The sequence below is a fragment of the Balaenoptera physalus genome (assembly GCF_965194825.1).
Source record: "Balaenoptera physalus genome assembly, chromosome: 1".
In the NCBI taxonomy this organism is placed as follows: domain Eukaryota; kingdom Metazoa; phylum Chordata; class Mammalia; order Artiodactyla; family Balaenopteridae; genus Balaenoptera; species Balaenoptera physalus.
Window position 1 is genome coordinate 78,452,291 of NC_138882.1, and position 24,920 is coordinate 78,477,210.

At 43.8% G+C, this 24,920-nt stretch overlaps 1 protein-coding gene across 1 annotated transcript; it reads right to left on the bottom strand.

Annotated features, from left to right (window-relative positions):
- Window positions 1-357: 357 nt before the first annotated feature.
- On the bottom strand, window positions 358-23,722 carry PCP4L1 (Purkinje cell protein 4 like 1). Its single transcript, XM_082415654.1, has 3 exons — window positions 23,475-23,722; window positions 2,082-2,136; window positions 358-1,476 (listed from the first exon to the last, which is right to left on the bottom strand). The coding sequence occupies exons 1-3, from the start codon at window positions 23,481-23,483 to the stop codon at window positions 1,334-1,336; spliced, it is 207 nt and encodes a 68-aa protein (XP_082271780.1). The 5' UTR covers window positions 23,484-23,722; the 3' UTR covers window positions 358-1,333.
- Between the last annotated feature and the right edge of the window lie 1,198 nt (window positions 23,723-24,920).

A 24,920-nucleotide genomic window follows, 5' to 3' on the forward strand; every position in this document is an offset into this window, starting at 1 on the left:
ACAAAGCAGGAGGGACAGCTAGCACAGGTCATTCGGGGAGAGGGAGGAAGGGAAGATCAGGTTTGTTTTCAGAGGCAGATCCACCAAGCATGTGCTCGCTGGAAGGGGAAAGGGAAGGAGATGGGCACCCTTGCAGGGGAGCACCGGGGGTGGAAATAGCAGCAGATAGAGACAATGTGGGTGGTGAATCAAGGTGAGGACAAGGTCAGGGAAGGAAGGTAGGAGAGGGCTTCGGTCTGTGTTAGTTTCCTGAGCCACCATGTAATCCGTGCAGTTGCTCTACCACCCTCCCTGAGGCCAGCTCAGGCTTATATTCATATTCCTCCCAAGAAAAAACAGAAGTAGAGGTCAAATGGCCCCATTTAAGGATTTTGTTTATTGTTTTCATAATTATTAAACATGCTAAAATCACACAGAGTGGCTGTTCCACTTCTGCTCTGACTCCACAGTGGGGCAGGTGGGAACTACCAGGGTCACTTGGTTTGTGTGGCCTCTGGGGGTGGCTAGGCATGAGGGGTTAGAGGTAGGCAGGTTAACAAAGCCCCAAGAATCCTTCATATAGTACACCTTTACCAGCAGTAACTTGTGTCCTTAGAGATCTCCTCCTCCTTCATTTTTCTTTTTTTCCCAAATCAATTGGCGATTTCCTTCCCAAATCTTCCCATTTCCCTGCCTGTGGCCCCTTGAACCTCTTCCACTTCTGCCCCTTACGGTTCTAGACTAGACGATGAAGGAAACTTTTCCTTGTCTCTACCAGTCCCAGTCTCCCTTCCTTGGAACTAATCTACTGAGCATGCACTAACATGGGAGCAGCTTGATTTAGGTCTGCCCAGGGGAAAGGGAGGCTCCAGTTCCCATGGTGGCTTAGCTCATAGGAGGGAAGTTGAGGTCCTGATGAGAAGGATGTGAAGGGGAAAAATGCTACCTGAAGGGCGAATGTTGTAACCAGTGGAACAGGGCATATGACCCACCCTCGGGCACCCTACTCTGAAGGCTTTTCCCTCCCTCCCACCTTGTCAGGGGTCCCTCTCTCAACCTCAAATCCTCTTCCTCTTCAACCTCATAAGTCAGACGCAGGTACTGATCAAGGAGCTGTATCCCAAGGAGAAAACGTTCCACCCTTAAGCAAGTGGCTGCCTGTTGAATTCTTCATCTTCCCTGTGTTCCTTGTGCCTCTGCAGCTGCGATGGCTTGAGGGGCCAGAGAAAATAATGTATAAGGGTTGGACTTGCCTCAACGAGAAGCTTGAGGGACAAAGAGACAAAGATACATGGGAGTAAGAGCTGTGGAGAAGGGGAGGGAAGGGAGCAAGGTGAAGGTTAAGGCTGGTTATTCAGGAACTGGGATCCTTTTTCTTTTTCTGGAATCGCCGGAACTTGCCCTGAATAGCAAGGGCAGCCTTCTCTGTTTCTGGTGCCGTCAGATCAATATCAATCTCCTCCTCCTCCTCAGCCTTCTTGGTATTGCCAGCTCTCCCTGCAGATAGTTGAGAGATTCATTAATGAGTAAACCTGAATTGCCCCAGGCCCCAAATACAGTGGTTAAAGTCCACTTTCTACTGGACTCTGTGACATCCCCCAATCTTTGCTAGGACCAGGAATGCCTGATAACTCTCCCAGAAGCTTGAGTCAGGGTACCTGGGCTGAGAATTAGCTATAGTAGGTACTCAGGAGCTTTGCAACTCTTGAACCAAGATGACAAATGTCTTCTATCACCACTTATTCCTAAATCCTACAGTTCAGAGTCCCAGAGCACACTCACTTTCCCCTGTTTTCCCTAAAGTTCTGATTGAGACAGAGGCTGGGATTATTTGATGAGTTTCTTCCTATCACTGTACCTGTTTCCAAGCATTCCAGATCCAGTTTCTAAAGTTAAAGAGTAAATTCTAGTAGGTTTACTTCTTAGGAAAAAGTGGAAGGAAGTTTATAGATATAGTAGTCCTAACCTAGTGCTTTGTTTCACTTATCACATTCTTATTCCTGTTACATCTGACTTTAGGAGCTTCCAGGTTTACAGCCCTACTTGTCTTCATGTCCCTATATTTACCTGCTCTACAAACTGCTTAGCCCACCCCCACTCACCCTTTTCCTCTGGGCCAGCTGCCTGGTTGGTTGCTGGGGATGTTTTGGTGTTAAGCTGGAAAAGAAAAATCAGAATATTAGCTATTCACAGAAGTATTAAGGTGCCATCCCCGTAGACTCACCATCATCATTTTCAAGCCCTCCTACTACCAGGTACATCCCTTAGTCTTTTGAAGAAGTGGGTCTCGAGATCAGAGAGAGGGAGAAAAGTCATCAAAATTTATTCAACAAGTATTGATTGGTGCTAGGGAAACTGTAGAGGACAAAACAGAAAAAACCCTGCCCTCATGGAGTTTACATTCTAGGATATAGATAGACAAACGAATAAACAAAATTATTATTATGTTAAGTGGTGATAAGTGCTATAGAGAAAAGACAGGGAAGGGAGGTAGTGACTGCCAGGTGGGAATGGAGAAATACAGTTTTATACAGAGTGGTCAGGAAAAGCCTCTCTGAAAGGTGGCATCTGAGCCAAGAGCTGAAGGAGATAGGGAGTAAGGGCTGTAGATGGTCGGCAAGAGCTTTCAAGGGCCCTGGGGTGGAAGTGTGACTAGCGTGTTTGAGGAATAGCATGAGCCCAACGTAGCTGGAGTGGAGAGGAGGAGGAGGGAGGAACCACAGATGGAGATGAGATCAGAGATAACTGGGAGTGGGGGCAGACTCTGTCAGACCTTGGGAGTCTACTTAAGCCTTGGGAGTCTTTTTAAGGAATTTGACTTTTATCATAAGGGTGATGAGAAGCCATTAGAAACCTTCAATTTGCACATAAGGGGCATTAGGGAGGAAGCTGAAAAATCTGTTAGGCGATTATTGCAGAAAACTAGACAGGAGATAATGGTTGCTTGGATCAAAAAGGTGTCAGTGGAGGTGGTGAGAAGAGGTTTGATTCTAGGTATACAATTGTCCCTCAGATTCCGCAGGAGATTTGTTCCAGGACTCCCGAGGATACCAAAATCCACAGATGCTCAAGTACCTTACATAAAATGGCATTTATTTGTATATTGGCAAGTATTTGCATATAACCTATGCACATCCTCCCACATACTTTAAAAGCTAGATTACTTATAATACCTAATACAATGTAAAGGCTATGTAAATAGTTGTCAATACAATGTAAATGCTATGCAAATAGTTGCTGGCTTGCAGCAAATTCAAGTTTTGCTTTTTGAAACTTTCTGGAATTTAAAAAAATATGTATTTTCAATTTTGGTTGGTTGAATCCACAGATGCAGAACCCTCAGATACAGAGGGTCAACTGTATTTTCAAGCTACGACTATTGGTTAAGTGGCATAGTGAGACAACTCAAGGATAGCTCCAAAGTTTTTGGGCTGAGGAAATGAAAAAAAATGAAATTGCCATTTCCTGAAATGAAGAAGACAGCAGGAGGAGCAGGTATTAGGGAAAGGATCAGAAGCTTGTTTTTGGACAAGTTTGAGATTGCCTACCTAATTATCCAGGAGGAGTTTTTTTTGTTTTGTTTTGTTTTACATCTTTATGGGAGTATAATTGCTTTACAATGTTGTGTTAGCTTCTGCTGTATAACAAAGTGAATCAGCTATATGTATACATATATCCCCATATCCCCTCCCTCTTGAGCCTCCTGCCCACCCTCCCTATCCCACCCCCCTAGGAGGTCACAAAGCACCTGATCTCCCTGTGATATGCAGTTGCTTCCCACTAGCTATTTTACATTTGGTAGTGTGTATATATGTCAGTGCTACTCTCTCACTTTGTCCCAGCTTCCCCCCCTGCCCCCCTCCCCCGGGTCCTCAAGTCCATTGTCTACCAGGAGGAGATGTTTTTATAAGCTGTTGGATATTCAAGATGAGTTAAAGAGAAGCCTCTTGCCTACAGATATAAATTAGAGAGTTATTAAGATGTGGTTGGCATTTATGCCATGAGACTGGGTGAGATCACCAAGGGTGTGAGTTCAGATAAAGAGGAGAAAAGGGTCAAATCCTGGGGCATTCCGGTGATTAGAGGTTGTAGAAATGTGGAAAAATCAATAAGAAAAGTTGAGAAGAGCTTGCACTGTTGGTGGGAAAGTAAATTGATACAGCCACTATGGAGAACAGTATGGAGGTTCCTTAAAAAACTAAAAATAGGGGCTTCCCTGGTGGTGCAGTGGTTGAGAATCCGCCTGCCAATGCAGGGGACACGGGTTCGAGCCCTGGTCTGGGAAGATCCCACATGCTGCGGAGCAACTGGGCCCGTGAGCCACAATTACTGAGCCTGCGCGTCTGGAGCCTGTGCTCCACAACAAGAGAGGCCGCAATAGTGAGAGGCCCGCGCATCGCGATGAAGAGTGGCCCCCGCTCGCCGCAACTAGAGAAAGCCCTCGCACAGAAACGAAGACCCAACACAGCCATAAATAAATAAATAAATAAATAAATTTATTTAAAAAAAAAAAAAAAACTAAAAATAGAACTACCATACGACCCAGCAATCCCACTACTGGGCATATACCCTGAGAAAACCATAATTCAAAAAGAGTCATGTACCAAAATGTTCATAGCAGCTCTATTTACAATAGCCAGGACATGGAAGCAACCTAAGTGTCCATCAAGAGAGGAATGGATAAAGAAGATGTGGCACATATATACAATGGAATATTACTCAGCCATAAAAAGAAACGAAATTGAGTTATTTGTAGTGAGGTGGATGGACCTAGAGTCTGTCATACAGACTGAAGTAAGTCAGAAAGACAAAAACAAATACAGTATGCTAACACATATATATGGAATCTAAGGAAAAAAAAAAAAAAAGGCCATGAAGAACCTAGTGGCAAGACGGGAATAAAGACACAGACCTACTAGAGAATGGACTTGAGGATATGGGGAGGGGGAGGGGTGAGATGTGACAGGGTGAGAGAGTGGCATGGACATATATACACTACCAAATGTAAAACAGATAGCTAGTGGGAAGCAGCCACATAGCACAGGGAGATCAGCTCGGTGCTTTGTGACCACCTAGAGGGGTGGGATAGGGAGGGTGGGAGGGAGGGAGATGCAAGAGGGAAGAGATATGGGAACATACGTATATGTATAACTGATTCACTTTGTTATAAAGCAGAAACTAACACACCATTGTAAAGCAATTATACTTCAATAAAGATGTTTAAAAAAAGAAAAAAAAGAAAAAGAAAAGTTGAGAAGAAGCCAGGAGAAAAGTCAAGAGATTATAGTACTTTAGAAGCCATATGAAGAAACTATTTCAAGGAGACGAGAGTGATTAATTGTGTCAAATTCTGCAGGTAAGGGACTTCCCTGGTGGTCCAGTGGTTAAGAATCCGGCTTGTAATGCAGGGGACGCTGGTTTGATCCCTGGTTAGGGAACTAAGATCCCACATGCCATGGGGCAACTAAGCCCGCTCACCACAACTGCTGAGCCCACGTGCCACAACTACTGAAGCCCGCACGCCTAGAGCCCATGTTCCGCAACAAGAGAAGCCACCACAATGAGAAGCCCGAGCACTGCAACAAAGAGTAGCCCCTGATCGCCGCAACTAAAGAAAGCCCGCGCACAGCAACGAAGACCCAACGCAGCCAAAAACTTTTAAAAAACAAAGTAAAACCAGTCAAGGTATTATCCCTATCTTCCAGGCTGAGTGAGGAGATAAGACAAGTACCCAAATAATACTTCCTGAGCATTTATTATGTGCCAAACCCTATCCCATTTAATCCTCTGAAATCTCTGAGATGTTATCCTATTTTATAGTTGAGGAAACAGGCTTAGAGATGTTAAAGATCTTGCCCAAGTTCAAGCCACACTACTAGAAAACAGTGGAACTGGCTCTGGGACCCAGGCAGACCAACTCCACACTCTTAGCCACTGTGCTATGTCCACAAGATCGAATACCGTCACATGCTGACACAAATATGCTAATATATTAACAGTTACTGAATCTAGCTGGAAAAGATATGGATGTGCATTGAACAACTCTTTCAACTCTAATAAATTTTTCTAACAGAAAGTTAGGGGGAAATAAGAAGAAAATAATAATTGAAAGTAAAATAAAAATTATTCAAATAAAAAACGCTGGGACTTCCCTGGTGGCACAGTGGTTAAGAATCCACCTGCCAAGGCAGGGGACACGGGCTTGAGCCCTGGTCCGGGAAGATCTCACATGCCACAGAGCAACTAAGCCCCTGAACCACAACTACTGAGCCTGTGCTCTACAGTCCGCGAGCCACAACTACTGAGCCCATGTGCCACAACTGTTGAAGCCCGCACACCTACAGCCCATGCTCCGCAATGAGAGAAGTCACTGCAATGAGAAGCCCGCGCACCGCAACGAAGGGTAGCCCCTGCTCGCCGCAACAAGAGAAAGCCCATGTGCAGCAACGAAAGACCCAACGCAGCCAAAAATAAATAAATAAATAAATAAAGATAAAAAACGCTGATGCAGTGCTATGTTTGATAGGGAAGTGTCTTTTAAAATAAATTACAAATTTAAAAATTGTTAGGTAGATGGACAATCCCATCTTTTTGGATGTTAAAATTTGGGCCAAAGACGGCTTTACTGATCATGTGTGATTTTCAAAGGATATATTGGTCACATTTATACCGCCTTTTCAAGTCTTGTGACTTATTTGTGTATTCCTAGCATCTTGCAAAGTACTGGAGAGAGCAGACAGTTATAAAATAACTATTTATTTTTTTTTTATTATTTTTAAAAATTTTATTGTAGTATAGTTGATTTACAATGTTCTGTTAATTTCTGCTCTAATGTTTTTTTGTTTTGTTTTGTTTTTTACAAATTTATTTTTTGGCGTGTTGGGTCTTCGTTGCTGTGCGCGGGCTTTCTCTAGTTGCGGTGAGCGGGGGCTACTCTTCGTTGCGGTGCATGGGCTTCTCATTGTCGTGGCTTCTCTTGTTGCGGAGCATGGGCTCTAGGCGCACAGGCTTCGGTAGTTGTGGCACATGGGCTCAGTAGTTGTGGCTTGCAGGCTCTAGAGTGCAAGCTCAGTAGTTGTGGCGCACGGGCTTAGTTGCTCCGTGGCATGTGGGATCTTCCTGGGCCAGGGCTCGAACCTGTGTCCCTTGCATTGGCAGGCAGATTCTTAATCAGTGCGCCACCAGAGAAGCCCTGCTCTAATGTTTTTAAAAGTTGATATGGTCCAGGGACTTCCCTGGTGGCACAGTGGTTAGGAATACGCCCGCCAATACAGGGGACATGGGTTCTATCCCTGGTCCGGGAAGATCCCACATGCCACGGAGCAACTAAGCCCATGCGCCACAACTACTCAGCCTATGCTCTAGAGTCTGCAAGCCACAACTACTGAAGCCCACACGCCCTAGAGCCCGTGCTCCACAACAAGGGAAGCCACCGCAATGAGAAGCCTGCACACCACAATGAAGAGTAGCCCCTGCTCACCACAACTAGAGAAAGCCCACGCGCAGCAATGAAGACTCAGCGCAGCCAAAAACAATTAAATTTAAAAAGAAAAGTTGATATGGTCCAATTTTTGTAAAATATATTGATTGCTTATCTATGTATATGTACATTTTTATTTAAAAATCTGAAAGAACATGCACAAGGGTGTTCCCCAAACCCTACGGAATTCCTGCTAGTCCCCCTTTCACCAAAAAAAAAAAAAAAGTTTCCATGAGAGGAAGGAAGGGTTGCTCCTGAGACTCTTGGGAGACTGGCCACTCATTACTCTTTCTTTTCCCATGATCTTCCTGTAGTCAGAATATATATATATATATATATATATATATATTTTTTTTTTTTTTTTTTTGGCACATGATCAACGTAATGACCCAGTAGTTAGCTAGGTGACACTTTCCACACTGGCACGCTGTCATCACAAGAGGTCTGTCCACACTGCAAAAGCATGAGATAGATGGGGTGTTTAGTAATAGGATAACAGTCAATAGTCCAGACAAGAGGGTCTCAGGTCAAGAGGCAAGTTCTACAGTCCCATGATCTCTGACTTCAAATCCTACTTTCTTTATTGCCAGCAAATCCCTGAATCTGATCCTTGCTTTAACCATTATCCCTCTCTCTCTCTCTAAGCCTGTTCCCTTAATCCACCAATTCTTTTCTTTCATCCCTCCCCTTTGGAGGAAAATCTGGACCCCAGTTCTAAGCATCTCCCCTGGAGTAGCTGTCCCTTCCTCTACATTCCTTCTCATATCAGCTAACCTTGAGAATCCTCGAAGCAGGAATATTTGTCAGGACTGAACCTCACACGCCACCCCTTTCCCTCCGCCCTGCCAGCTGTCACCTTCTTGAGTCTCTCCTGAGATTACTGACCCTGGAATGGAGCCATGGCTCAGCTGCTGTCTAGCCACCCAGGGGTTCTCAGCTCCATTTGGCTTAAATTTAGGAGAGGTCACTAGGGAGACTAGAAAAGGGTTCTGTAAAGGAGAAGAAAACCCCTTTACTCACAATGCCCCTTGAAATCTCTCTCACACCTTCTGCTAAAAAGTAATACGCTGGGGCTTCAACCTGCCCCTCCTCCCTGTACCCTCTCCAGCCAGTTCTCAAATAGCTACTCTGAACACTATGGATTTCTGGATTTAGTGGTTAGTGATTTGCTGAGGTGGGAGGTGGGAGGTGGGGGCAGTTAGGTCACAGGTTGTTAGCTCCCACCCTCTACGTCATACTCAGCCCTTTACTGGTCCCTGGTCTCTGCCCCAACCCTCCTGTGTATCTTCCAGAAACTCAGCAATTTTAGATGAATCAAGGTCCTCTGGTGCATTCATCTGACAGCCATCAGATTAACCATATTTCTAAACCTAGGAGGCACGGAGGTCCACTCTGTATGAACCAGAAACCACATGTGCTCTAAGAGTGTCTCTTACAAAAACTCACAACTCCAGAGGATCAGTGCTCACCCACAAGAGCTGTGACAGGTGAGCGTTTCTCAGCCGCTCTCTCTCAGCCTCTCATTCTAGCCAGGTATGGATTACTGGAAACTCTCAGGTGCTCTTCTACTTCTTTCAATACTGAGCTCTTCTGACCAGAAATAACAACAGGGAAATGGTTTAGCAAATCCTTCCTTTTCCTTATGGGACCCATCTAGGGGAACTGGAAGAAATCAAGGACTTTAGAATGCCACCCCACCTCATCTTATTAATAATCATATATATTGATATAATACTTACTTTGTGCCAGTCACTTTTCTAAGTACTTTAACACGTTGAATTCTTACAACAGCCCTATTAGATAGGTATTGTTACTAGTCTCACTTTACAGATAAGAAAACTAAGGGCCAGAAGAGGTTAATTAACTTGCCTAAGGTCATACAGCTAAGAAGTAACAAAGCCAGGATTTGAACCAAGGTGGTCTGACTCCAGAGTTCACCCTCTTGAACATTATGCTATGCTGTATCCCAGTCTCCAGCCACAGGCGTAAGCATGTGTATGCATGTGGTACATACATACCACATGAGACGGATGTCCAGTGTGAAACTGATTTAAATAGACAAGTTCTCCCACACAGCAGAGCAATCCCTAGGTAAGAAGGAAAGTCCTAGAGATCATGATTTCCTTCCATTCCCACAGTTAGGCAGCTGTATTCAAGGACCAGTCTCTCAATCCATAGTCCCCAACACTTTCTTGATATACACTCTAGAGGGTCCTGTCCTCCCAATATGGGGAAAGCTTACTTGTAATTTGAGAACCTGATCCCAGACCTTGCCTACTGACTCAGATTCCTGCTCTGCTAGTTGAGCTAGCCATGCTGATTCTGGCTTTCATCTTGACGTTTGTCCAGTGGGCCTCCTGACACATACCGGGCTGACCCCTGGGGGTTAGCCATAGCCTGTGTGTGTGTTCTTCACTCCCAGGGCCAGATGCTAGCCTTTCAGAGTCTGAGAATTCCATGTGAAGGATCATCCTATTGGTTTCCATTTCAAATGACTCTCTTGCTTACATTTAAGCCTGTTATTCCAAGTTTCTAGTGAGTTGAAGCTTGGTTCAGTTCAGCCTCACTGCCTACACAGGACTAAATGTTTCTTACTTCTCAACATGTAATTAGCAACTATGAGGCCCATCAACTCTTGCCTTTCCCTAGAGGGCCCTAGTTTCTTTCCCTGCCTACCTTCCTGTGTTCCTTTTCTCCTCACCTCTGGGCCTGATGTGCTCCAATGTTCCATTCCATCATCTTGGCAGTAGCTGCCAATTCCCCATGAGTATACTTTTGTTTCCTCTGCAGTTCAAAGTTGTGGACTCTCCCTTCCAGTGTGGAAGGAGGAAAAGGAGAGGTCTGCTGGCTTAGGGGTCTTTTGTCTTCAGACTTTGAGAGACTGCAGAGAGGGAAATGACACAGCAATATCCTCCCTTTCCTGACCCCATACCTCCTTCCAGGGCATTTATCAGCATTCAGATGATGTCTCGTCCTTCCATTTGAGATTTAGATCCCATTCTCCTTTTCTCCTCCTCAGGAATCTTCACAATCAATTCTCTTGACTTGCTTATAAATAAAACCTCTTCCTTTTTTTAAAACCAAAAAAAAAAAAAAAAAAAGTCTTCCTCAATCTGAATTCCTTCTTCAACCACAACTAGAATGAAAAGAAGTGGGTCTAGGACCACGCCTTGAGGAACCCCAGTATTAAAAGTTTAGGGTGAACAGATGGAGAAATATACCATGTTCTTGAACTGGAAGAATCAATATTGTGAAAATGACTATACTACCCAAAGCAATCTACAGATTCAACGCAATCCCTATCAAACTACCAATGGCATTCTTCACAGAATTAGAACAAAAAATTTTACAATTCGTATGGACACACAAAAACCCCCGAATAGTCAAAGCAATCTTGAGAAAGAAAAATGGAGCTGGAGGAATCAGGCTCCCCAACTTCAAACTATACTACAAAGCTACGGTAATCAAGACAGTATGGTACTGGTACAAAAACAGAAATATAGATCAATGGTACAGGATAGAAAGCCGAGAGATAGACCCACGTGCATATGGTCACCTAATTTATGACAAAAGAGGCAAGAACATACAATGGAGAAAAGACAGCCTTTTCAATAAGCGGTGCTGGGAAAACTGGACAGCTACATGTAAAAGAATGATATTAGAACACTCCCTAACACCATACACAAAAATAAACTCCAAATGGATTAAAGACCTAAATGTAAGATCAGACACTATAAAACTCTTAGAGGAAAACATAGGAAGAACACTCTTTGAAGTAAACCACAGCAAGATCTTTTTTGACCCACCTCCTAGAGTAATGAAAATAAAAACAGAAATAAACAAATGGGTTCTAATTAAACTTAAAATCTTTTGCACAGCAAAGGAAACCATAAATAAGACAAAAAGACAACCCTCAGAATGGGAGAAAATATTTGCAAATGAAACAACGGACAAAGGATTAATCTCCAAAATATACAAACAGCTCATGGAGCTCAATATCAAAAAAACAAACAATCCAATTAACAAATGGGTGGAAGACCTAAATAGACATTTCACCAAAGTAGACATACAGATGGCCAAGAGGCACATGAAAAGATGCTCAACCTCACTAACTACTAGAGAAATGGAAATCAAAACTACAATGAGGTATCACCTCACACCTGTCAGAATGGCCATTATCAAAAAAATCTACAAACAGTAAATGCTGGAAAGGGTGTGGTGAAAAGGGAACCCTCCTGCACTATTGGTGGGAATATACATTGATACAATCACTATGGAAAACAGTATGGAGGTTCCTTAAAAACTAAAAATAGAACTACCATACGACCCAGCAATCTCACTACTGGGCATGTACCCTGAGAAAACCATAATTCAAAAAGAGACATGTACCACAATGTTCATTGCAGCACTATTTACAATAGCCAGAACATGGAAGCAACCTAAATGTCCATTGACAGATGAATGGATACAGATGTGGCACATATATAAAATGGAAGATTACTCAGCCATAAAAAGAAATGAAATTGAGTTATTTGTAGTGAGGTGGATGGACCTAGAGTCTGTCATACAGACTGAAGTAAGTCAGAAAGACAAAAACAAATACCGTATGTTAATGCATATATTATGGAATCTAAAAAAAAAAAAAGTGGTACTGATGAACCTAGTGGCAGGGCAGGAATAAAGACGTAGACATAGGGAATGGACTTGAGGACATGGGGAGAGGGGGAGGGGGAAGCTGGGGGGAGGGGGAGGGGGAAGCTGGGGCGAAGTGAGAGTAGCATCAATGTATATACACTACCAAATATAAAATAGATAGCTAGTGGGAAGCAGTAGCATAGCACAGGGACATCAGCTCAGTGCTTTGCACCAACCTAGAGGGGTGGGATAGGGAGGGTGGGAGGGAGGCTCAAGAGGGAGGGGATGTGGGGATATATGTATGCATATGGCTGATTCACTTTGTTGTACAACAGAAACTAACACAGTGTTGTGAAGCAATTATAGTCCAATAAAGATCTATAAAAATAAATAAATAAATAAAATGTTAGGGTTGTCCTTTCAAAATAGTGCTGGAACAATTGGATAGCCATGTGCAAAAAAACCTCAATCTATATCTTGCACCCTATACAAAAATTAACTTGAAATGGATATAAAACCTAAAACTATAAAACTTCTAGAAGAAAATACAGGGGAAAAATATCTTTGCAACCCTGGGGTAGGCAAAGATTTCTTTGATACACCAAAAGCACAATCCATAAAAGAAAACAATTATAAATTGGACTTCATCAAAATTAAAAACTGCTCTTTGAAAGACACTCCTAAGACAATGAAGAGACAAACTACAGACTGGAAGAAAATATTTGCAAATCACAAATCTGATAAAGGACTTGTATCCAGTATAAATAAAGAACTTTCAAATCTCAATAGTATGAATACAATTTGTAAAAAGGAGCAAGATATTTGGACACTTCACCAAAGAAGATAGATGGATGGCAAATAAGCACATGAACATATATATATCATTAGTCATTTGGGAAATTTGAATTAAAACCACAATTAGATATCATTATACACCTATTAGAATGTTTTTTGTGTTGTTGTTTTGAGGGGGTTGTGTGTATGTGCGCGCGCGCATGCACGCATGCATGCACACACGTGTTTTTGTTGGTTTTTTTTTAATGACTATACGATGTGCTGGCAAAGATACAGAGTATCTGGAACTCTCAGACATTGCTGGTGGGAATGTAAGATGGAACAGCTAGTGTGGAAGTTTCTTAAGTGTACATTTTTCATACAACCCAGCAATCCTACTCCTAGGTATTTACTCAAATGAAATTAAAACGTACGTCTACACGTAAACTTGTAAGTGAATGTTCATAACGGCTTTACCTGTAATCACCAAAAACTGGAAACAGCCAAATGTCCCTCAACTGAGGAATGGGTAAACAAATCGTAATATATCCATAAAATGTAATACTACTCAACAATTAAAGAAGGAATGAACTACTGATACATACAACAACATGGATGAACTTCAAAGGCATTATGCTAAGCAAAGAAGCCAGACCTGAAAGGTTACATGTATACTGTATGATTCCAATGATATGATATTTCTTGTAAAGGCAAAACTATAGGTACAGCAGACAGATCAGTGGCTGCTAAGGGCTGAGGTCATGGAAGGGGTGACTATAAAGGAAAATGGGGGAATTTGGGGATGATGGAACTGCTGTATATCTTGATTGTGGTGGCAGTTACATGATGTATATGTTTGTCAAAATTCACAGAACTATATCCAGATAAAAGTACATTTTACTGCATGTAAGTTATACCTTATTAACTTACTAAGTTATACAAGTAACATAAGTTATTAAATAATAAGTTATTTTTTTAAGGGGAAAAAAGGTTGAGAGGTCAAGAAGCTAGCAAAGACTGAGAAGGAGCAGTTAGAAAGGTAGAGTAGACAGGTGACTGGGGAAGGGGTGGGAGCCAGGGTCTCTCACGTCTTTCTTCTTTTCATAGCTGGACTTCTCAGAACACTTACTGTCTCCATTTCCTCACCTCCCACACACTCTCCAACCCACTTCAACCTAGCTTCTACTCCTACTCCACTGAAATGCCTCTTTAGAAAACCAATGTGCTCTATGATAAGAAATCAAATGCAAAAGTTTCAGCTCCACTTGGCTTGACCTCTTGAAGCATTCAATACTGTTAATCATTTCACCTTTCTTGACACATATTCTTTCCTTGGCTCCTGGGACATCACAGTTTTTCCTGGTTTTTCTCCTATCTTTCTGGACACTTCTGTCAACATTTAAGTACTGGGGGCTCTCGAGGTTTAGGGCTAGGCTCCCTTCTGTTCTCTTTTCCTAGATGATCTTATCTGCACCTATGACTTCAGTTATCATTTATACAGCACCATCCAATAGAACAGTGGTCAGCAATCTATTGCTCACTGACAAATCTGGTCTACGGCCTGTTTTCCTAAATTAAGTTTTACTGGAACACAGCCATGCCCATTGTTTGCATATTGTCTGTGGCTGCTTTTGCACCACAATAGCACAGTTGAGTAATTGCAACAGAGGCCACAGGGCCCACAAAGCCAAAAATACTTGCTACCCGGCCCATTACAGAAAAAGTTTGCAGACCCCTGCAAAAGAACTTTTTGCAATGATGAAAATGTTTTATATCTGTGCTGTCCAATATATGGCATCCCCTAGGCACATGGGGCTATTGAGCATTTTGAAATGTGGCTAGTGCAACTGAGGAATAAAATTTATAAATTTATTTAATAAGTTAATAATTTATTAATAACTAATAAGCTAAATAGCTACATGTGGTTAGTGGCTACCATATTGAACAGCACAGAATGCCATTGACGGCTCAAATGTACAGCTTTCCCTTGGTATCCAAGAGGGATTGGTTTTAGGATCCCCAGGGATACCAAAATCCACAGATGCTCAAGTCCCTTACATAAAATGGCACAGTACAGTCTGCCCTCCAGTACCCATGGGTTTTGCATCCTCAGATTCAGAAATTCGATCCGCTGTTGGTGGAACCCGTGGATGCAGAGGGCAGACTGCATACCTCTATCCCAGAAATCTCCTCTGAGGTTTAAAACATCTCCACTTGGATGTTCTATGGAAACTCCAAACTCTTTGTGTCTCAAACTAAATTCATAATCCTACCTACCCAACCTAGTCCTCTGCAAGTGCTCCCCATTTCATCCAGTTGTACGAGCCACAAACCTAGAAATTGTTCTTGACACCTTTCTTTCCTTCACATTGCATATCCAATTCAATATTAAGTCCTATTAAGTTCATCTCCCAAATATCTCTTAATCCATCCACTTCCACCATCCTAACACAGTTGTTTCTTATGCGGACCACGGTAATAGCCCAAGAGGTTACTGATGCTCTTAGGATAAAGAAGAAAATTCTTTTTTTTTAGAAGAAAATTCTTAACACAGTCTAAAAGGCCTTACATTATGCAGCCTCTGATTACCTCGGTAACCTCATCTCTGTTCCTTCTCACCTCAGGATCTTGGCACATGGTTCCCTTACCTTTGCTCCCCTTTTACCTAGTTAATTCCTATTTATCCTTCAGAGTTCTCCTTAAGGGTTCCTTCTTCCAGGAAGCCCTTCTTAGCTCCCCAGACTAGGCTAGGACCCTCATAAGTTTTCACAGCACCTGGTATTTCTCCTTAGTAGGACTTGTTACTAATGTAATTAAATAATAATTTATTGATTAGATATTTAATGTCTGTCTCCTCCATTTCTGTGCGAGTTCCTATGAGGAACTTGCTATGAGGGTAAGGGCAGTGTCTATCTTACTCACTCCTGTAGTCCCAGGATCTAGCACGATATAAACTCAGTATATGTTGAACAAATGAAGGGAGCTCCTACTCTGCTTTATTTGCCACCTCACCACGATTTCTGAAGTCTAATTTGTTTTCAGATAGCTGAGGGCCTCATTCTGTAGCTGGTTCAGAGATTGTGAAGCCAGGTCATTGCTTTTCCTCACATCAGTAGATGTGCCTGAAAAACAGCTGAGGATGAAGGGGAAGATCTTCTCTAGGAGTGTATTTCATGTTACCTGTATTATAGTTACTGTGTATTTGTCTTACCTCCCCTTCCCCAACTTCACCACCCCACCAGAGTCCATTTCCTTGAAAGCACGGTCCATTTATTTGTGCATCACTTGTAGTAACTGCAACCTATGTCTTGCACATAGTAGGTGTTCAGTAGATATTTGTTTATGTGAATTAAAATTTTCTCAAGCCTCAAATTCCTGGTGGAAGCAATATGTCATATTAGGTAGAGTTAGACAGATCCGAGTTCATATCCTGGATCTGCATTGACTATCCCAGCTCTCCCATTACTAGCTGTGTGACACTGGGTAAATCAGTTAGCCTTGCTGTGCTCAGACATCTCATCTGCAGAAGAGAAAACCTATCTATCCTAAAAGGTGAAAAGACTTAGAAGAAAGGTATGCAAAATACCTAGCATATATCAAAATAAATAGTTATTATTTGAAGTAATGTAACTCTGGATTGAATATAAGAATAGGTCAAGTTACTGGGTTGTTGCCTGGCTCAAGGTCTGGAATCAAAGAGTAGAGCCGCCACAGAGTATATCTTCACTAAGTGAGACTGAAGGAGGAAGGGAATACCTGGGATGGCTCTAAGGGCCCTTGAGGCTTATTCTGCTACCAAAGGAGTTTCATAACTGTTCTCTTTCTACCCTAAACCAACCCTGGAAATCACAATCTCCCTGTATTCTCAATGTCTGTCCCCAAAAATGCTGACAGTAGCTCTAAACCTTTGGTAAAGGGCCCAACAATAGTCTGCTTGGGCAGAAATTGTATTCTGTATAGCAGCTGCCCACGTCTGTAACCCTGGAGCCTCCTGGAACTACTCCCAGGTCAGAGGTGTACCAGAGGGGACCTCCAATACAGCACCTCCATTAGTGTTCATGTTTCATTGCAAAGAACCCTTAGACACAAACACACCCTATTTTTTTTTTTTTTTTTTTTTGGTAGGCCACAGGGAGAAGATGATTAGTGCTCAGGAGCAAATAGACCATATCTCCTCAATCAATCCTTTGTATCAGAAAGATGACTCTGTAAATCCATTCCTTGCCTCAGAAGGATAGTTTGTTAGTATTGGCAAAGCACCTGAAAATAGTCAAAGTGGTAGCGACTTAGGTGCTTTTTCCCTATAGCTGTCACTATTGGGGAATAGGTACCCTATAACTCTAGGTCCTACTCGCCCTGCCCCCTTCTTAGGCTGCATTTCTTCCTTTCTTTGTCTCTTTCATCTTTAATGGTGTTGCCACAGCAACCATTGTCAGGCGAAGAGGCAAGATAGCGTCACCCCCTCTGTTCCAAGCAGCAATTTAGAACTAACCATGGGAAAGGTAAACTACCCAGATTTCCCCATACTCCTCATCCCACTGGGGTCTTTAAAGAGGTATCACAGGTTGTTAGCAGCAGCAACAGACAGGAACAAAGGAGCACCTCACTGTATCTGGATCACATATACTGTGCTTTTGCATGATATAGCTTGGATGCTGGGCAAATGAAAACACGTCATATACACATTATAGTACTGTTAGAATCACTTAGCTCAGATGAATAGGCACAAGGACTCAGAATACTGTCCTATAGTCCAGGGCAGGGAAATCTAAAAAGGGCCTGAATCCTAAAAATCCTAAATATGAGCCCCAAAGACCCCTTTCTTGCCTTAGTATTGAAATAAATCCTAGGCCTTGTAAGCTCCCTGCTTGCTTTAGAGATGCAGAAAGTGAAGGGAGAAAGGCGTTAGTGCGTTTGCTTTCAAGTAGTGACAAAGAGGCTTCAGTCCCCCAGGGACCCTTTTATCCCTGCTGACATGTTCTCCCCCAATGATAAATGAAGTTCACTGCTAAATATCCTTAGAGAGGCCTTTGGGATCCCCTGGTGCCCCTGAAAGACCCTGGACTGCTGTTTTTGGAGCACTGTTGGAACTGTTTCAATTCTTTCAGTGCAGCAACCAGCTGCAGTCCTCAAACAGCTTCAGAAAGACTTGCTCAAGGTCACCCTCAAGATAATAATAGAAAAAGAACTAGGAATCCTTACTCCAGGTTCTACAGACACACATTCTTTTCCTAATGTTTCCTAATGCATGGAATATAACCCAGATACCTTAGAGACAAGAATAGAACCTAAGCAGTCCGAGCTCCCAAGCCCCCTGGTCTGTCCTTCCCCCCTCAGCCATCCCACCCCTGTTTCCTGAAATAGCAGTACCCCTCACTGGAGTCAGGCAGAATTCTTTGGCTATGCCAGCTCATGGGATGCGGTGAGTCAACAGCCCCCGCCCGTTTCCCCCCAGCATGGGCTGCCACAATTTAATGAGTAGTTATTTGTGGTGCTCTGCACACAGCTTGGAACTGTGCCTTCACCTCATACTGAGGGTAGGGGGTGGGGGAGAGAGAGTAGTGCCAAAGCATCATTTATTACTGTAATCTTCAGTGTGCATCCCACTCATGGCGTTATTGTCCCAAAATAAACGTATTAATCCCACCACAGCCTACAAAGCAAACACTCAGCTGGAGGGCTTTGTGTGGGAGGGAGGCAGCACCAAGGACAACAGAACGGTAAATGGCACCTCTTTTCCCTGGATGGGGGGTTGGGAAACCTAGGTGGGCCTGCCTTCTGGCGTCAGCCTGGAATTAAACAATAATCAGGCTTCAGGGAGGAGAATGTGATAAGGTCTAGGCACCTGCAGGGATGCAGATTTCCTAGAAAAGGTGGTTTGGGATCTGCTTCTGATTTGGCTTACTCTTACAGGTAAAATAATTCTGGGGCAAGTCAAGCCACTTTGAGAAGTAGGTCTGGAGTACGGATTTAGAAAATCATGCACTTAGTATTCATCACTTACTTTGCCAGCCTAATGTGTTCTTCCTTCCCTCTTCTAGATTTCTCCTCCCAAAGCCTTTGTACTCTCTTTGGAAGTCAAGAGGCCAAATGAAGGAGGAGTAAATGTTCAGCGCCTGTCTGATTATCAGGTACAGCAATTTTACTTAGATACCTGTTTTCTAAGCTGGATCCTCCAAGTCAAATACTTTAGAGTTAAGAGAATTGCTCATTCCTTTCTTTTCTGAAAGAAAACCTCTCTTTCTGGTCCTTGATGCTTTACAGTTATGGAAATCAGTGATGGACACCAGAAACTAAGAATGCATGAAAAGAGGACCTCCAGACTTCCCCCTTCCTACACTCCTATTAACTTACCTACTCCACTTCAGCACATTCATTGCACCCACTTTTAAGGTGACTAGTCGTCTTGCATAGGAAGAATAGTGCTTACCCTGTCTAGTATTCTACCAAAATTTACCCCTTTGATACATATCATCCTATGTTGGTCTCTCCTCTCTCTCTATGCTCTTGCTCAGGATTTATTAAATCACACTGCTTAGATCTCCTATAGAAAGTATTTGTAATATATTCCTTCAAAGTTGCATGTAAATTAAATCATTCTATCACTGGAGTCACATGTTAAAAGAGTCTTAGGGAAAGTTCTTTGGGGATAAGAAGGCAGCAGTTCCATGCCCCAGTGTTGGTTCTAATACTGTGTAAACTTAGATAAGGTTTGGGCCTCAGTTTCCTCATCTGTAAAATGAGAAGATTGGACCAGCCGATCTTTAGGGTTCCTTGACAAATCTGAAATTATATCGCTAAAATGTTTTGATATATTATTTGAGATTTTCTTGGTAAAAAAAAAATACCTGTATTTCTTCTAGATAGAAGGATTTTTGCAAAACTAAGCTTATTTTTTCCATGATAACATAGACTCATGAAAGACAATTTGGAACTATAGAAAAACAGAAGGAAAACAGGGGGAAACACTCATAGAACCACTACCTTGAAAAGACAAGGTAGTGACTTGTCTTGATTGACCTGATCCTACTTCCTCCTCTGCCTTTGCAGCCCTATCTCCATCACTGTCATCACTTAAGACTCTCCATGGACAGACATGAAAGACACATCAGGTTTGCATATTCGGACTCCAGCCACAATACTTACGGTGCCTGACCCTATAGAGACTTGACATTCTAAGGTGTTACTGATCACAGCTGCAGCTTTGGAAGAAGACTCGTCTATATTCCCAGGTCACAGGATGACAAAGTCATCCACTTTTATCAGCCAGAGTCTCCTGCTCATGCAGCTAAAGCCAACAACCTGAACTGGTGACTAAGAAAGGGATAAGCAAGTTCTAGAACCAAATTCTGGTTTCTCTTACTTCAGAAGACAGATATTTCTAGAGGTGGAAGGCTTTCCAATATCAAGCTCTTCTGTTTTATATGTCCAATATAATCATCATCATAATAAAATACCAATGAGAGAGAAAGAGAGAAACTTGGATTTCCTCCAAGTCCCTACCAGGTTCCCTAACAAATGGTTCACAGAAGACATAACAGAATGATGTCACCCTGACCAAACTTCCATTGTGGAGAAGGTTGTAGATTCAGGCAGATATGCACAGGAAGGAGAATGTGATCCCCAAAGTGTGATATCCCATTCCTATTACCTAAGAGGACAGCAAGCAGAATAATAAAGGAGGGAGTACTGGTTCTAGTGAGGTTTCTAACTGATCTGTCCCTTGCTCCATCCCCTGCCAGCCTGGGGACAGACACTATGGGGCAGACACCATGGAACTAGTTACCAGTCATCCATAACCCCCATTTCAGCAGAATGACTGCTGGACCAAGGGATGCCTCCAGCTGGGCTTTTTACAGTTGAGAAGTGCAACAGGATCACAGAAGAACTTGCAAGTGTGCTTTAAGCCACCAGCTACACCATATGACAAGGGATTATAGGAAAGAGCCCTCAGGGACTGAATGCATCTCCCATCCCCATTCTTTACCGAAACTAGCAAAAAGTTATTAAACTATAAGAGATAGACTGTGATTCACAGCAATCAAGTCCTGCCTGCAGCTGTGAATGCAGACGAGCTGGAGATGAGCCCCTGCAGCTCCCCTGCACACGAACACACACACTCACAGGGAAATGCTCTGCTGCAGTACTGAGTGACAGCAAAGAGCCAGGAAGGGAAAGAATAACCAGAGACCCTCCCCAGCAGCGTCACCAGGACCCTACACTTTTCCTCTAGGTCTGGAGACCCCCTCCCCAATTTTTGTTCTTCATTTGAAATGGGAATCTCTTAAAGAGATCCCAAATTCTCTCATTTCATGCAGTTTCACTGAAGCAAGAAAATAAGCAGGTGGGGGAGGTGAAGCTTACATAAGATTCAGAGTGCACAGGGCTTTCCTGGGCTAGGGCTCCAGCCTGAAAGAGAAGACCCCTGGGGCTGGGCTGAGAGAAATAAAAAAGTTTGGAGTCTCCCTAGAGCTTCAGAGCTCCGGGCAACACTTCCACGTTTCTTCATAGCTTTTACAAGAGGAAGAAAACAGGCTGGATCTTGGCCTCTAGGGAAGCAGAGGCCCTTTGGGGATCTGGTTCAGAGACAGCTGATCTCTGTGTAAGCCCAGGTGGCTGCTTCTGGATTTTATAAATACTCATCCCTGAAGCCAGGCTCAGCTCTGTATTAGGAGGCAGCTTCTACGGCTAATATGCTAGTTAGGACCAGTTCACTCTGACAGCCTGGGAGGCAGGCAGCCCTGCAGATGCTGTCAGTTACTTCCCATCCAAGGATCCCACTCTCATCATTCTACTGAGTTCCTGATTGAGGCTAGTCAAGTACAGCTGCTAAGTCAAGACTTGACTTTGCCCTCAAACACCAAATTATTTTTCTTGACACAGCTTTGTGATAGCTTTGTCACTCCACCAAATATCACCCTAAATCTCAGCCCCTGTAGTGTATCCCACAGAGGGGCTGTGCACTTCCCCTAAAAAGCACAGGCTAACCACACATCTTCATGTTGGCATAGACTTCAGATCACAAACCTCCAGGGGATGGCTTGAATTGCAAATTTCAGATTTAGAAACACTAGGGGGGCGTTGAACTCTAGACCTCAGTGAAAAGAGGGCAAAGAAAACCTCTCTTCTCATATTAGGGCTGAAAGAAGCAAAAGGAAAGAAGATTGAATCTTTTTTTCCTTTTCTTTCTTTCTGAAAGGCTGCTGTGGTCACAGTCACAACTATCTGAGGGACAGGAAACCACTTTAGTTCATCTGCAGCCCCCAGAGTAGCTGAATTTTCCAGGATAAACTTAGTGGACATGGCAACCAAAACATAGTAGTTGGCACTAATTGGCTCCCTGGACGAGAGCTTTTGGTAGGAGCCAGCAGAGCTCCTACTAAAGATGAAGATCTAAACTGAGACCTCGGCTACAGGGTCCTACCCCTTCACTAACCTTGTATCCTTGAGACTTCTCATGCTAGTTTACTGAAATACTCTAAAAAAAATTTTAAAAGAGAGAGGGAGATAATAACAATAGCTAACATACATTGAGTGCCTACTCTCTGCCAGGTACTGTTCTCAGTACTTGGCATATATTATCTCATTTAATCATTAGAACAACCAGTATTACCCCCATTTTGCAGATAAAACACTGAAGCAGAGGAAGGTTTAGTAAACTTGCCTAAGGCCACATAGCTAGTAAGCAGTAGAGCTGGGATCTGGCATATAGCTGAGATGTTGGATTTAACACAAGATCCTGGGTACTAGGAAAGGGGTTGCAGAGAGCAAGCCCGTGATGTCACTGCCCATACTGACTTCACTTAGAAAGGAAGATCCTTGTCTCTGGATGCCTACAAATGCAGTCAAACAATGGGAGAGGTCTTTCCCAGTCTCTGCTTTGACCCCCACGGATGGACGGTGTTCTCTGAATAGAGGAAATCACAGTTAATGGACTGGGTCTGGCTCGGATGACCACGGACCCTGTGGAGACTCAGGGTGTAACAAGCGCTGCAGAAGGAGGTCTAATCTTGAAGGGGACATCTCCCCAGCAGCCAGACAGGCCCCCACTACAAGGCTTCTGAATATCAGAATGGTCCCTCCAACGGTTGGTTCTTGATTGAATGAGTGGAGGGTAGGATGCCACCTTCCTAAAAGGGGCGAAGTGGCCACCGCAGGGGGCGAGGGCTGGAGTTCTCCATTGAATGCTACATAAGGAGTGTAAAAGCAATACAGCCCTAGGAGAGGGAAGACAGAAGCTAATGTTTTTCTCAGAAGTCAGGGGAGTGAAGGGAAGCCCGAGTAACCTCGGAGCAGTAAGACCTATGCAGTGGGCAGTATCCTGAGGATAAAACTTACGACCTGAGACCTCAGCCCTCCCATTCTACAGTCGATTCCAGTCCTCCAAAATCTCCACCGACAGTCAGGGAACTTAAACCCTCCCTCTTCCGATCGCTCCCCAGCACTCCAAGGTGGGAGCTTTCCCAGAGAGGCAGGGGGAGTCCCGGGAGGATTCTCAGCGGCTCTGGGCTGCAGCACCCTCCCTCGAAGCCCTGGGACCCCGAGCCGCGGCCTCCCCGCGCCGCAGCCATAGTCCGCAGCGGCGGGGCCGGGCAGCGCCTCTCACCTCGCTCATCGCGGCGGCCAGACGGGGCGTGCGGGGCGCGACACGTGCAGGGGACACAAGGGGCACTCGGGCTGCACGGGCGACGGCCGCGAGTTGCCGGGCTCTGAGGCAGGGGCCCCGCTGACGAGGCGAGGAGAGTTAGTGCGGAGAGCCGCTGCTCCAGTGCCCGCACCCCAGCTCCGGGCGCTCAGCTCCCTGCCAGGAGTCCCCTTCCGACCCTGTCCTGTCAGAGCCGCTCCGCGAGCCTCCGTCGGCCCCACCTTTTATAGTCAGCTCCTTACCAGCCTCCAGCCCGACCAATAGGAGCTCTTCCTGCCGCAGAGTGACAGCCCCTGGCATCCAATGGTGGCAGGCTCAGAGGTCGGCTGCATTTCCAAACTAGGGTAAGACAGAGAGCGGGAAGGAGGGGGAGACCGTCGGGGGATGAGAAGATGGAAAATGAAGCAGGGGGAGCAAAGAAGGAAGGAGAGGAAGGAGTAGTACATGAAGGAAGGAGAGAGAGAGGGAGGGAAGGAGTGTGTGAGTTTGAGAAAGTGAAGAAAGAAGAGCTGGAAGGAGATCAAGAGGGTACATGTGAAGCAGGAAACTGAATGAAAGGGTAAAAGCCAAGAGATGTTACAGATTAAGATTTAGTAATAGGATGGCAGTCTGAATAAGAGAAGGGCAGAAAGGAGGAAGGGAAGGAGAGGGAGAGATAGAGACAGAGAGGGACAGAGAGAGCAAAAGAGAGACAGACAGATGCAAGGGGACGGTATTCTGTGCCAAAGAACAGGGAAAATTTGAAGTGCCTGTTTGATTTGGAAGATCATAGATCTAAGGAGTTGAAAGACATTTTAGGATTCATCAATTCTACCTCCCACATAATGCGAAAAACCCTTCTCCAACAAAATAATGGTCCCCTAGCGTCTACTTGAATAGGTAACGAGCGCCCCCCAAAAGTTAATTTACGACTGTTTACTCATTCAGTCTCATTCTGACAACGTGCCCTCCACTGTGGTGGCGAAGCTATTAAAAAAAGAGTGAGAGAGAGAGACACACACACACACACACACACACACACACATTATGACCTTGCACCTATTGTTGCCATTAAAATAGACTTCAATATGCAAGTCCTATCTCCTAGAGTCTAGGTTTTTTCTTCCTGCAATTCAGGTAGGAACCCATTTGGTGGTATATGTTTGAGTACCAAAACTAGCAAGTGGATTCTGCCCAGATGTAGGGAGCAGATGTGAAAGATGAAGCCCACAGTCCAATCTATATAGATTATTTTTCAATAAGATGGAACTTTACTAAATAATCACTATGTTGTATAAGTTTTAAGAAAAAAATATGATTAGAGCAAGATGAAAAGAAATAGAACACCTAGGTAAAAGTCAGGAACTTTCTGATAACTTCAACTGCTATTCCTAAATATCTGGCTTTCATTTCTACTTTAAAGAAATC